This window comes from Columba livia, chromosome 5, assembly GCF_036013475.1.
Source record: "Columba livia isolate bColLiv1 breed racing homer chromosome 5, bColLiv1.pat.W.v2, whole genome shotgun sequence".
Lineage (NCBI taxonomy): Eukaryota > Metazoa > Chordata > Aves > Columbiformes > Columbidae > Columba > Columba livia.
In genome coordinates this window covers 36,686,498-36,698,982 of record NC_088606.1, presented here as the reverse complement: position 1 = coordinate 36,698,982, position 12,485 = coordinate 36,686,498, and the positions used below count along the sequence as shown (strand labels likewise).

The 12,485-nt window shown below is 42.7% G+C and overlaps 1 protein-coding gene across 13 annotated transcripts in view; it reads right to left on the bottom strand.

The window, feature by feature from the left end:
- Positions 1 to 12,485, bottom strand: part of RAD51B (RAD51 paralog B) — a 441,378-nt gene that overhangs the window by 157,341 nt on the left and 271,552 nt on the right. For all 13 annotated transcript variants that reach the window (XM_065064381.1, XM_065064378.1, XM_065064377.1 and 10 more), the window contains one exon: positions 3,899 to 4,017. In XM_065064381.1, coding sequence (XP_064920453.1) covers positions 3,899 to 4,017 — 119 coding nt within the window. The remainder of the gene's footprint in view (positions 1 to 3,898; positions 4,018 to 12,485) is intronic.

Below are 12,485 nucleotides of genomic sequence, written 5' to 3'. Positions count from 1 at the left end.
GAGAAAACAGAGTCAGGAAAATCATCCTCAGGAGGTCAAGTTACTGAAGAAAGAACGAATTCTAGCTTTCGAAAGAAAAAAATGTGTCTGTTGGCAAGTCAGAACAAAACACAGGTTATTTCTTGAACAGAATTGATTCTTCAGGGTTACAAATTGTGAAAAGCAGGGAAAACTTGTTTTTTCATCACTTGTCATGCAAATCTCTGGAACAACTGGGTGCTTTCAGTAATTTCCTGGGGCAGAGTTTCACTTTAAAACCAAGACTACACAGATAATCACAGGCATTTTTTCTCTTAATACAGTAATATGAGAATTTGTAAAAGTGATTACTGACTTAGGAATTTTTGGACCTCCAAGTTAAGCTTCCTTAAAAAGTGCTGATTTTCAAAGTGCTGATATCCAATACCTCCTGGCAGAATCACGTTATGATGACTGAAAAGGCATCTCAAGAACTGAGGAACCTTTATTCACAATTCATTTCTGAAAGTGCATATAAAGCAATTATGAAAGAACTTTTGTGTGTAAAACTTTATTCATTTAATCAATACAGTGCTGCTACAGGTAGGGTAATTCTAGAGGCCTTCCTCTAACTGGAAACTGCATGTCTAGCTGAAAGATTTCTATGACTTTAAGAAAAGAGAATTCATCCAAAAAAAAAAAAAAGGACACAGGTATCAGCAACAGGAAAGTCCTTACAGGACATCATTAACATATCCCATTTCATTCATGGACTTCACAGAGCTATCACTATTTATGTCATGCTTCTGTTTCAAATTACTTTGTTTTTAATAATATATACTAATGTTGACTTAGAGGTTGTTCTTCCTCACCGTAGATTTAGTTCTTCTGCTTCACTAAACCAGAATGAGCCCACCGCTTCATATGCAAGCATGGTGGTGCACCTGATAAACTCAGTTAAGGACAGAGTAAAACTCCTCTTTTTTAAAGTGAATCTAAACATATTTTTATAATGGAATTTTAAAGACTTGAAAACAACATTTCATACACTTTCAGTCTGCTTCTTCTCAAATAAAATCAGGAAAAACTACATTTAATACCCAAATGTACTTTAGGAAAACCGCTCCCTCTTTCCACCACCAGAGGAATGTTGTTAATCCTTTAGAGCCAACTTTGTGCATCCTGAAGTAGCATAGAGCCCAGTTTCTGCCCTTTTCCCTCTGCCAGTTCCACCTCTCATGTACCTCCAAAGCGATCCAGGAAATCTGTGAACAGCTTTGTATTTTGCACACACATGTAGAAAAGGAGAACTCATCACAGACCAGAATAAGAAGCAGAACATAGAGAACTTAGAAGAGCAGCAGCAGCAGGAGTATATTTATATATAACTGTGCATGGTCTTTAGAACTGAGTCCAAAGGATGCCTTTACTAACTGCATTTCATAGAATCATAGAATAGTTTGCGTTGGAAGGCACCTCCAAAGGTCATCTAGCCCAACCTCCCTGCAATGAGCAAGGACACCTTAGGAGCAGTCAACATGGCTAAACCAAGTGGAAGTTGTGCTTAACCAACCTTATCGCCTTTTATGAGGACATAACAAGGTGGATAGATGATGGCAAAGCAGTGGATGTGGTCTACCTTGATTTCAGTAAAGCGTTTGACACAGTCTCCCACAGCATCCTCACAGCTAAACTGAGGGAGTGCGGTCTGGACGATCGGGTAATGAGGTGGGCTCTGAACTGGCTGAAGGAAAGAAGCCAGAGAGTTGTGGTCAATGGGGCAGAGTCCAGTTGGAGGCCTGTATCTAGTGGAGTGCCTCAAGGGTTGGTACTGGGACCAGTATTGTTCAATATATTCATCAATGATTTGGATGAGGGACCAGAGCGCACTGTCAGCAAGTTTGCTGATGACACCAAGCTGGGAGGAGTGGCTGACACGCCAGAAGGCTGTGCTGCCATCCAGCGAGACCTGGACAGGCTGGAGAGTTGGGCAGGGAAAAATTTGATGAAATATAACAAGAGCAAGTGTAGAGTCTTGCATCTGGGCAGGAACAACCCCAGGTTCCTGTGTAAGTTGGGGAATGACCTGTTGGAGAGCAGCGTAGGGGAAAGGGACCTGGGGGTCCTGGTGGACAGCAGGATGACCATGAGCCAGCACTGGGCCCTTGTGGCCAGGAAGGCCAATGGCATCCTGGGGTGTATTAGAAGGGGGGTGGTTAGTAGGTCGAGAGGGGTTCTCCTCCCCTCTACTCTGCCCTGGTGAGACCACATCTGGAATATTGTGTCCAGTTCTGGGCCCCTCAGTTCCAGAAGGACAGAGAACTGCTGGAGAGAGTCCAGTGCAGAGCCACAAAGATGATGAAGGGAGTGGAGCATCTCCCTTATGAGGAAAGGCTGGGGGAGCTGGGGCTCTTTAGCTTGGAGAAGATGAGACTGAGGGGTGACCTCATTAATGTTTACAAACACATAAAGGGTGAGTGTCACGAGGATGGAGCCAGGCTCTTCTTGGTGACAACCAATGATAGGACAAGGGGTAATGGGTGCAAACTGGAACACAAGAGGTTCCACTTAAATATGAGAATAAACTTCTTCATGGTGAGGGTAACAGAGCACTGGAACAGGCTGCCCAGGGAGGTTGTGGAGTCTCCTGCTCCTGCTTCCTGTGTAACCTCATCTAGGTGTTCCTGCTGCAGCAGGGGGATTGGACTAGATGATCTTTCGAGGTCCCTTCCAATCCCTAACATTCTGTGATTCTGTGATCTTCAACTAGATCAGGTTTGACCTGATTACAATTAAGCTGCTGCCTGAGAGTCCAGAGGTCTAACTCTGCTTCACAGTGCCCAGTACTTACAGGAACAGAAGTGCCATTGTTATAATTTTAATTGTAATGTGCAGAATAAAGCAGGATGGCTTCCTCTCCTCTGGCTCTAAAGGCTGCAACCCAAAAGCGAGAAGTGCCGTGTTGTGGCAGTCAAACCAGGAGCACCAATTTGAACGCACATGGGCGGTAATGCTGTACGAGGAAGATGGCACAAACTCTGCGTAGCAACTTTTCTGACAGCCCTCTAGTTTAACGAGCAGAAAATCAATAACATTAAGACTGAGGCTCACAGCCTTTGGAAACAGTTACATCAAGGCAAAAACAGAACAGAAAAAGCCAAAAGAGATTATAACCGCAGATATCCCAAAGGACAGATGAAATCATGGGTTATGAGGTTTTTAAAAACAACAACAAAAAAGCTATTCCCTCAATCAAGCTGCAAATGTCCTGCCTCCTAGTTTTTCACAGTTTTTTTTTAAATTAAGAGGTGAATTTTGCTGTCAAAAATGCTAGTATAGTTCATTCGAAAGCATGATGTCTCTTAGTGAAAAGGGAAAGCATTCTCCTTTTTGCAGGCATGCTTATGGAAAATTGGTACCATAATTACTGCTCTAAGTTAAACTTGCTAGTGCAGGCAGCAAGCTCCCACTTGCAAACAGTAGCTGCAGAAGATAGGGTGCTCCCTGTCCTAACAGTCACAGTCAGAATTTGGCACAAATAGTAGAAAGCAGCAAAACAACTGTGGCAGTGAAAGGACTAGCCTCCTGTTCCTGCCCCAAAATCCCTGCACAGGAAAGCACTTTAAGGATTATCATACATCTCCACAATACGAAATGCACTAAAAGTTCAAGGAACTTGCATCCCTGTGCCTGTATCCCTGTGCCAACAGGCCAGCCGTAGGTCTTATGACTCAGATAAGCCTGGCCTAATACAGGAAGGCACTGGTGGACTGGCCATCCTTGAAAAGCAAAGGACACTGACTGCCCCTCACCCCAGATAAGCAACTGGCAATAGAGGGACAGGTTCTCAGCAGATGTAGCGTAACCACAGAGGCTGAAGGACACAGTCCATCTGACTGGTGTAGCTTTATTTAAATTCTCTTCATTGTTAAGCTCTCACCTGTCTTGTTGGCAAGTCATGATACTGTAGTATGAGCCTGGTGTTGACGCTGTGACTCCATGTGTTGCCAAGGGCTGCTGTCACACAACCAGATTCCCTCTTCCCACCTCCAGAAGCTCCTGAAGATAAAAATGAAAGAAATTGCATCAGCACTGTACCACAGAGAAGAGTTCAGCATGAAAACACCAATCAGTCATATCAGATCATTCCCAAAGCTAGGTAATCACAATTGGTACATAATACATGGCAGTGTTGCATGAATTTTCTACCTTTCTAATTTATTTACAGAACTGCAGTGTGACTTCTCCATCTCACCAGCCTGCTCAGAGCACAGCTCACACACCAGTCGCTGCTGGGGTGGTGGCTTCTGCTCATGACACAGGTGATACAGGGAGAACAGAGACGAAGAAAAAGAACTAAAGAGAAGGGAAGAAAACAGGGCTGACACACAGATGAAAGAAAGGTGGCAGATCTCAGTTTATGGATGCAGTATGTGGGAAAAGGAGTGGGTCTCCAGAAGCACAGAGATGGGATCCTAGCTTGGGAAGGTGAAGGTGAGAAAATGCTAGAAGGGTGGGAAAAGACCTCTACATATCCCCCTGCTTTATTCAGATCCAGCTGAAGTAAAATGAAGTAGTGATTTCAGTTCCTGCAAACACTCCTTCCTTCCTCACACTAAAAGAACGAGCATTAAACCCATCTGCGAAGGGCATATGAGCAGACAGGCCAAGGGCTGCATGAGGTACCTGTTCTACCGTCTCCTGTGAAACGGAGCTCTTCAGGGCACCAGCAGAGACTGTATCTGTTTTGGATCACAAGCAAAAGGAGGAACTAGCTGCTTCACTCTCGCTGAACAGCTGTCACAAAGTGAAAAGAAAGCTTCTTGTGGTCTGAGTCAAATGCAAAATACCTCTGCACAACCAGGGGAAAACAAATCAAGTAAGAAAGGGTGATTCTTCAACGGAGACCCTCGGTGCTGCTTCCAAGCAGAAGAGGAGGCTCACGGGCTCCACTGCCCTGCATGAGTTGTCTGTGGAACTGGGCAACTACACTTGGTCCTACTTATACACCAAGGCTAGATCAATTTTGTTCATTTCTCCCCATCAACGCCACTAAAACAAACCTTCCTGAAGTACCTTCCTTATCACTGAGATGAATGCCACATGTAGGCAGGATAGGGAAGGTAAGTTTATTCCACCTTGCATTTTTCACTGGAGGAAACAGTAGGATTAAAGCTGTTCAGCTTAATACTGATTCTAGGATTATTCTGTTATGTCCAACCAGAGAATTACAAATATTGACATGGTCTCAAATACCTTCTCGTCCTCTACAGGCATAATTTTAAATATTAAATTCTTATGTAACCAAGTACCGGTTGTTGTAAACTTGGTTGAAGGGGATATAATAATAAAGGAACTTCAGTTTCATTAGTGTCTCATCCTATGAACATTAAGATAACTAGACCAGTGTCTTGAATCAAATAAAACAGACTTCTTAAAACAACATTTTTAAATGCAAGGAGTCCTTGCAGGCATAATGTGATTACACTCTTGATTAAAATGAAATAACCCATTCCTTATTGGTATAACTGCACAGAGCAATGAGTTCTACCCTTTTCACATTCTCATAGAGATTTTTGTCTTTCCAGATGAAAGGGTCATTGCCTGGCAGGTTCATCCCCACCACTGGGCCCCCTTGCAATCTCTACCAATCAGGTAATTCAAAAATCTTTCTCCATTGAATGCAAAAAAGAGATCAATGCACAATATGACAGGGAAATAACAAAACGGAGAAGCAAACAGTCCCCAAATCTTTCAATCTTGACATCAAATAATCTTGAACAAAAGCCTGATTTATTTAAAAGGAGAAAAAAACCTCCAAAAGTACAGAGAAAATATTTATAAAGAATTAAACTACTGAGCTCAACAGAAATGGCACACCATGCAATAAGAATGAAAGTACTTTCCCCCTTGCTCAGGCTATGCAGCTTTCTGGTTCATTGGCAGAGCCCATAAAGATCACTGCTTTTCACCTGCATTGCATTCACTCTGTATTTTCGGTGCAGATCTCTAACAATGACACCAAAAGGAAAAGGAAAAAAAAAAAAAAAAGAAAAAAACCCTCAACCCTCCATCTCTTTTTCCGTCTTCACCTACTCAGAAAGTACAAATATAAAAATACCCAATGGTGGAAAAACCCATCGCACAGTAAAATACAACCCACAGGACAAACTCATGTATGAAGTAACTAACCACAGCACCCTCAGACTCCCATGCACTGACTACTGCCATTTGCAGCCCTTCTCTACAGCATTTTCTTTAGCCCAAAGGTGCTTGTGATTCTCTCAGCCTACAGTGGTGACCATCTCACCCTCTGCACTGGTCAGCCAAGGAACATCTCAAATTCTTTCTGTCATATGTTCTACCTTCACAAAATTAACAGAAAATGAGTGAGGATGAAAAAAAAAAGGGTTCTTTAATTTAAAGTCCTGGCCCTAGCAGTACACAGCTACTTGGACCACCATTGAAATCATCTACTTGAGACAAAGCACAAACCAAACCCCATACACACACACCCCTAGGTAATTACCAAACACAAACTACTGATTTGCACCAACAAACACTAAAGCAAATGTTGCTCCCTGTTCCAACTGTACAGATCTGTGTCAGTTAATGGGTTATGCAGGCACATCAACAGCAGAGTCTGGTTCATCTTAGGAGAAAAATCAAAACTTACTTACTAAAGCAGAGTATTGCCTTTATATGGTCTTTTATTATTTAGGATATACAGCAGGAAAACCAGTTGCTGCTGCAAGAAATCAAGCTTGGCCACAGGACTAGCCACGTAAAAATTACAACTTTAAAAATCATTATGCTCCTCCTTTTATTAAGAGAGGAACTCTGGCAATTTTACCCCTAAAAAACACCTAGTTCAAAATCTGTGCAAATCACACCCTTCCCTCCCCCAACCCCCTGCCCTGATTATTTCAGCTTTTTTCAAATTTTCATCAGAAATAACTGAAAACATTTTTGGGCATTGTTTAGGAATGAATGATGGGTCATTTAGTTTTCCTTTTTTTTTTTCTTCTTTTTTAATAGTATAATCAGCAAAATATACTTAGCAAATGAAGCAATTAAGTGCAAACCTCTACTAATCCCCAGTTCAAAAAACCCCAACATTTCAATGGACATTTTTTTGACCACCCCTAGTTTGTAGCGATGCTACTGCTGCAGCACTGAAGTGTCTACTAGAGATTACACTGAAAAGGTTGTTCTGATTCAATCGTCATCATCAAGAGACCAAAATTTGCCACTTCCAGACTCCAGCTGAAAAGTTCTGATGGATACAGAAGAGAATGTGACAGAAAGGGAATGAGCCCACTTCTCAATTTGCACAACATGGCTTTATTTACATCATATGTCCCAAACAGGTGAGTTTTCACACTTTTTTTGTTTCTCATTATATTTATGTGTATCTGTGTACACATTCTGGGTGACTTTTACAGTGTTAGTCTAATAACAGATCAAGAAAAAGGTCCTTTCTGCTGTCTTTTTTCTAGCCATTCATTGTTTCTATTGTGACAGCTCCTAGAGCCCTCATCTGCAATATGCAAACCACTATGCAAACAGAGAACAAAAATATAGGTCCTGACCTGAAGACCTTCTTTTCGTGAGAACTGCAGTTTAAGAGTCTCTTAGCTGCTGCTGATTGTTCCCCACTTACAAGGAATCATCCCCAAGGGATGAGGGAAAATAAACCAAGATATGTGACAGACCAGCAAAATATTCCATATTCTCCATATGAAACATTAGAAGCTTTTTCAAATAAGTAATATTAACCATTATTCTACCCCAAAAAAATCAGTTGGGACCTCTATCCAGGTCAAGAAACAGTAATAGTCCTCTGGAGAACTGGACAGATGCTGGTTTGCTTTTCATTCCACACCATCACGCCCACTGGTACCAGTGTGTTTTGCACCAGAGGATCTCGTTCCCTGACATTGGTGAGTGCATGTCAATTCTGTTTCGAGTTGAGAAAGAGAGAGAGACAGACAGACAGAGAGAGAAGCACACACATGCTAGTACTGGGACTCCTGTCTGCTGACCTAAAAGAGGAATTGATATTGAGAAACGAGAAAATCCAGCTGGTCTGATTTCTTGCCAGACAATCTACCAGCCATGACCAAAACAGTCAGGTCTCGGGAGATCTGTGGAGGTGGGAAGCCAGCTGGTGGTTTACAGCACCTGAAACAGGGCCCAGATCGGGGAAATACAGAGTTGAGATCCTTGGGAATAGGTACTTTCTTTTCACTGGTGTAAACCTTCTGTCTCTGCGGCCTGACAACATCCCACAAAGTGATGAGCTTCCGCACAATCGCTGCTGCGTGGACACTGTGAATGATTGGATGAGCAGCGCTTTGGTGGGTGGGACGGTGAAGATCAAGTAGAAGACAGTGGTTAAGTCTGTAACCAAAGATAAATTCTTTATCCCTCAGCTCATCCTTCTTCCCTTTCTAACGATTTTTTTTTTTTTGAGAATTTACCTCTTTTTCTAAAAACTAGAATTATACTAATTTACACCACTCTTGGTATCCAGAGGTCCTTGCCACGTTGTTTACGACTAAAACTTAAAGGAGGTTCTTCCAATCAACTTCTCCTGCACAGTCATTTCTTCCTGTCTCTTCAAGACTAGAAAATAAAATCCCAAACTGTTGACCTACAAGGGGAGAAAAAAAGCCCAAACACCCCAGATCTGGAATTTTGCCTGCCTGCAAATATAAAGGATATATAGGTTGGAAAAAAAAAAAAAAGCTTGCCCAATCATGGCATCTGGCAATGCTAGGGCCCTCTGAACCAGAAAATGCTTTTAATTATCACCTCACCAATCATGCTGGAAGTTACTGCTGTATTTTTTTAGTTAAGTTCCCTCAGGGAATTAAACAGATCATGATATTAATCAGAAGGCATGTAGGAGGGAGGGGGCAGAATGCTAGAATTACACATGTGTAGGTCCCTTAAGGCTTGAATAAAGAACTGAGATTTAGAATCTCACTGTCAGAGCAACTGAAGCCTTGCATGCTGCAAGCCTCAGCCCTCTGACCTACACAGCCACGGCATTATCGTATCTGATTTTCCCAGGATGGTTAATCTCAGCTGCTGAACTTCATCAGTCTCTGCTTGTGTTTACCCATCATCTGGATTTGCCACTTCCGAACTTCCCAGGCTAGAACCAAATGAGCCAGCTGTTACACTCCTCCCTGACAGGGACAAAAAAACCCAACAACATAACAGTCTGAAGTCTGGAAGCCTAAATGGCTAAATCCCAGAAAGGCAGAATAAAAACTAATATATCTCAGGGGAGAAGAGGGAGACGTAGCTCTGAAGCTGCAGTGAGTTTCAGAACGCAGCTTACAGCAGTATGGTCATGTTAGGATGCTGTGGCCCAAGGCACACACTGTATTCTCATAGTTTACATTTTTTTTTTTCATAAAATATGTTCTGGTGAAGAAACAGTGTCCTGGCAGCTTAGCTCTCATACCCGCAAAACTGACACAGTGGAGGCAAAAGCAGCAGCAGCCAGTCTGCAAAGGAACTTTTGAGAGCCAGGGCAAGGAAGGGTGACAGGGGTAGGAGAGCGGGAGTCGAGTTTTGGTCGCACGTTGAGTCCTCCATCGAAGTTGCCAACAAAAGCAGCAACTAGTGTGAATGTATGGAGGGTGTTTCTGACACGGCTGTCCACTTCCCCCGGAGCAGGCTGACGGTATGCCTGCACGGGGGATGGAAAAGGACAGTAGGTGTGTGCAAGCCAGTCTTAAAGGAGCACTAAGGTCTGCTTTGGTACATATATTCTGCCAAGAAGCCAGAGGGGCCTTTGTGCTGCCACAGCCAGGTCACTGCCAGCACCTGAGCTTGCTCAGGAAACACCAGCATTGACATTCAGCCTACACCGCGGTGGACCTTTCTCAATATACTCAGCATAAGAAACTTCAGCAAATAATGATTTGTGATGACAGCCTGGTTCCATGGATTTGAACTAGTGAATGAAGTTATCTGTCTTTTTCAGTTCTGAGCACAGGAGTATTTCAGCAGTCCTCCTCTTTCAGGATCATTTTCAAATTTAGTGAGTGATGATTTCTTGATACAGAAGGTTGAAACATGCAATAATTAAGAGTCCAGGGTGGGGCTGTTAACCACAAGGACTTTGTTTAATAATGAATGGTAAACTGTACTTCAAGTTGAGTTTCTTTTTGTACGCAAACTGAGCAAACTGCTTTACTTTGCATGATGACTATCACAGTTTCTCTGAAAATTTAGCCTTCAGTGTTTTTAACACTGGTCCCACAGATTACAGTTACAATTCCCTAAAGGTGTAAATAAAAACAACAGTCTTAAATCTGTAAAGCTTGGATCATGAGCCAGAGTTATCTAAACTGAAATTCCAGGATGAAACAATTCTCTTTCAGCCTGCGACATGGAAACAGAGGTCAGCCAAACGTTTGGGGGCTAGAGATGACTGTTTGCAAATTACAGCTGTTCACATCTGGAGCTCAGATTTGGCCGAACTCGTAATACTATCCATCACAAAAACTAAACTGAAAGAATGTTTTGGTTGTATGGTTAGGAACATAAAAGTTAGGAAACACTGAATGTAGAAAATGCTCTATACAACTTTAACTCTGCTTATCAAACGAGGGACTCAATTATATCTCACGACTATCATCTTGGTTGAGTGTGGCATTTGCTAACTGGCGAGGATGTGGCCGCAAGTTTGCATTTGCTTATACAGCTCTCACTGTCTGCAGCTATTTCTCAGCAGAGAGGGGCCCATGACACAAGGTTGTGACAGTGGCCCATCCACTCCTCTTCTCTGGAGAAGTGTCTTTTGGGCTGTCCTGGTGAACCCTGCACATCCACCTGGCAGACGCAGCCAAGTGCTTGGAGGACCTTAACGACAGATGTTAATTGGGCACTTTCCCTTTTTTTTTTTTTTAAAAATTATTGCACAGCAAATATATTCATGTATATAGGACGTCTTCCTTCTCATCGTCAGATGTATGCCACAACATTTCAGTACATGCAGAGACCTTCGTGGCTCCCTGTTTATAACATATATGTTTATGTACCTACACACAGAGGCAGTATATAACATGAAGGATATTAAAATGACTGAGGATTACAGGGGTCTGGCTTCACTCCCTGACTGACACAGAATTTCCAGGAGGTTCTCAGCAAGTCAGGCCCCCTCTTCATGGTGCAGTTCCCAGCTGTGGAGAGGAGGAGGTATATGCCTTTTCTTCATCTCATTCTCAAAAAGGAATTACTCACTTTATCTGAAACTAAGCAAACAAATTCAATCTTGGACAACAACCAAGACTGGAAAATTTCATTGCGATAAGCTTTTCTGACTGAAGACAGAGGGTTAGAAGGGAAACAGTTATATAGCCTTAACTATAGGAGGTTCCTTCCGTTCCTGCTATAATGCAAAATATTCCAAGATGTGCCAAGTTTTCACTGTAGTCTGCATCAGGCAGTGACAGGACACCGCAGTGCTCTGTGGAGAGTAACGCATAAATCCAAAATGATCTTTTGACTGCAGTGACTCTTCTCTCCTGAGATGTATTACATTTTTTAAAGTCAGTGAAAAATAAAAAATTGCAAAATATCACTTTTAATCCTTGGACTACAAAATGGTTGATTCCTCTAGAGGCCAGAGGGGCCCAGAAACAACTTTTTTTTTCTCTTTTTCCCAGATTTGGGGGTGGGGAGGAGGGAGGACAAGGGGAAAGGGAGAGAGTAAAGAGTGGTTGGTTTCAAATAGCAACATTGTCCAAAAGGGTGAAAGGGAACAGATGGCCGTGGAGAATGCAGCCTCAAAGCCCTAAAGAAAAGGGCTATTTTGACAGATCTTGCTGTTTCCTATTCAAGCATGAACACTCCGGCATGGAGAGTTAAGACGATACAAGGAACAACCTCTGTTCCCAGCAACTGACTATGGGCAACTGGCCTCTGAAGCTCTCTGAGAAAAACAACATGAGACAGACAGACAAACAGATATGGCAGCAAGCCCAGATCTCAGCCACCAGGAAAAAAAAAAAGGCCAGAAACAGCTGCCTTTTCCTGGCTCCAGCGCAGAGCATCAGAAAGAGCCTGTCCAGCCTTTCTCATCTTCCTTTTCAGTGAAACTTCTTGAAGGGGTCACCCTCAAGCTGTTGGTCTTTGCCCTGAGGGGAGGTGAAGAAGAGGACAGAGCAGAGCTCGTCTGGCTCAATGAAACCTGCTTCCTTTAATCACAAAGACCTCCCTCCAGCTAACGAAGGGGAACTCTAAATGTAAAATAGCATAATTAATGCTGGATTTTTGCATGCAAAAAGGTTGAGAAATTTAAAGTTGTGGCTCCCACAGTAGGTGTAATTTGTTTGCATAGTATACAGCAGCGAGCCATTATATCCGAGGGCAGGGAGAATTGTACTCACTGTGGGAAACACTGCTAATGTGTGTCCTGACTTTTTCTATCACTCCTAATTAAGAGAGTGCATCAGCAGCTGTTTCATTCACCATCTCTGGGCATGTACTATCAGATAGAGATT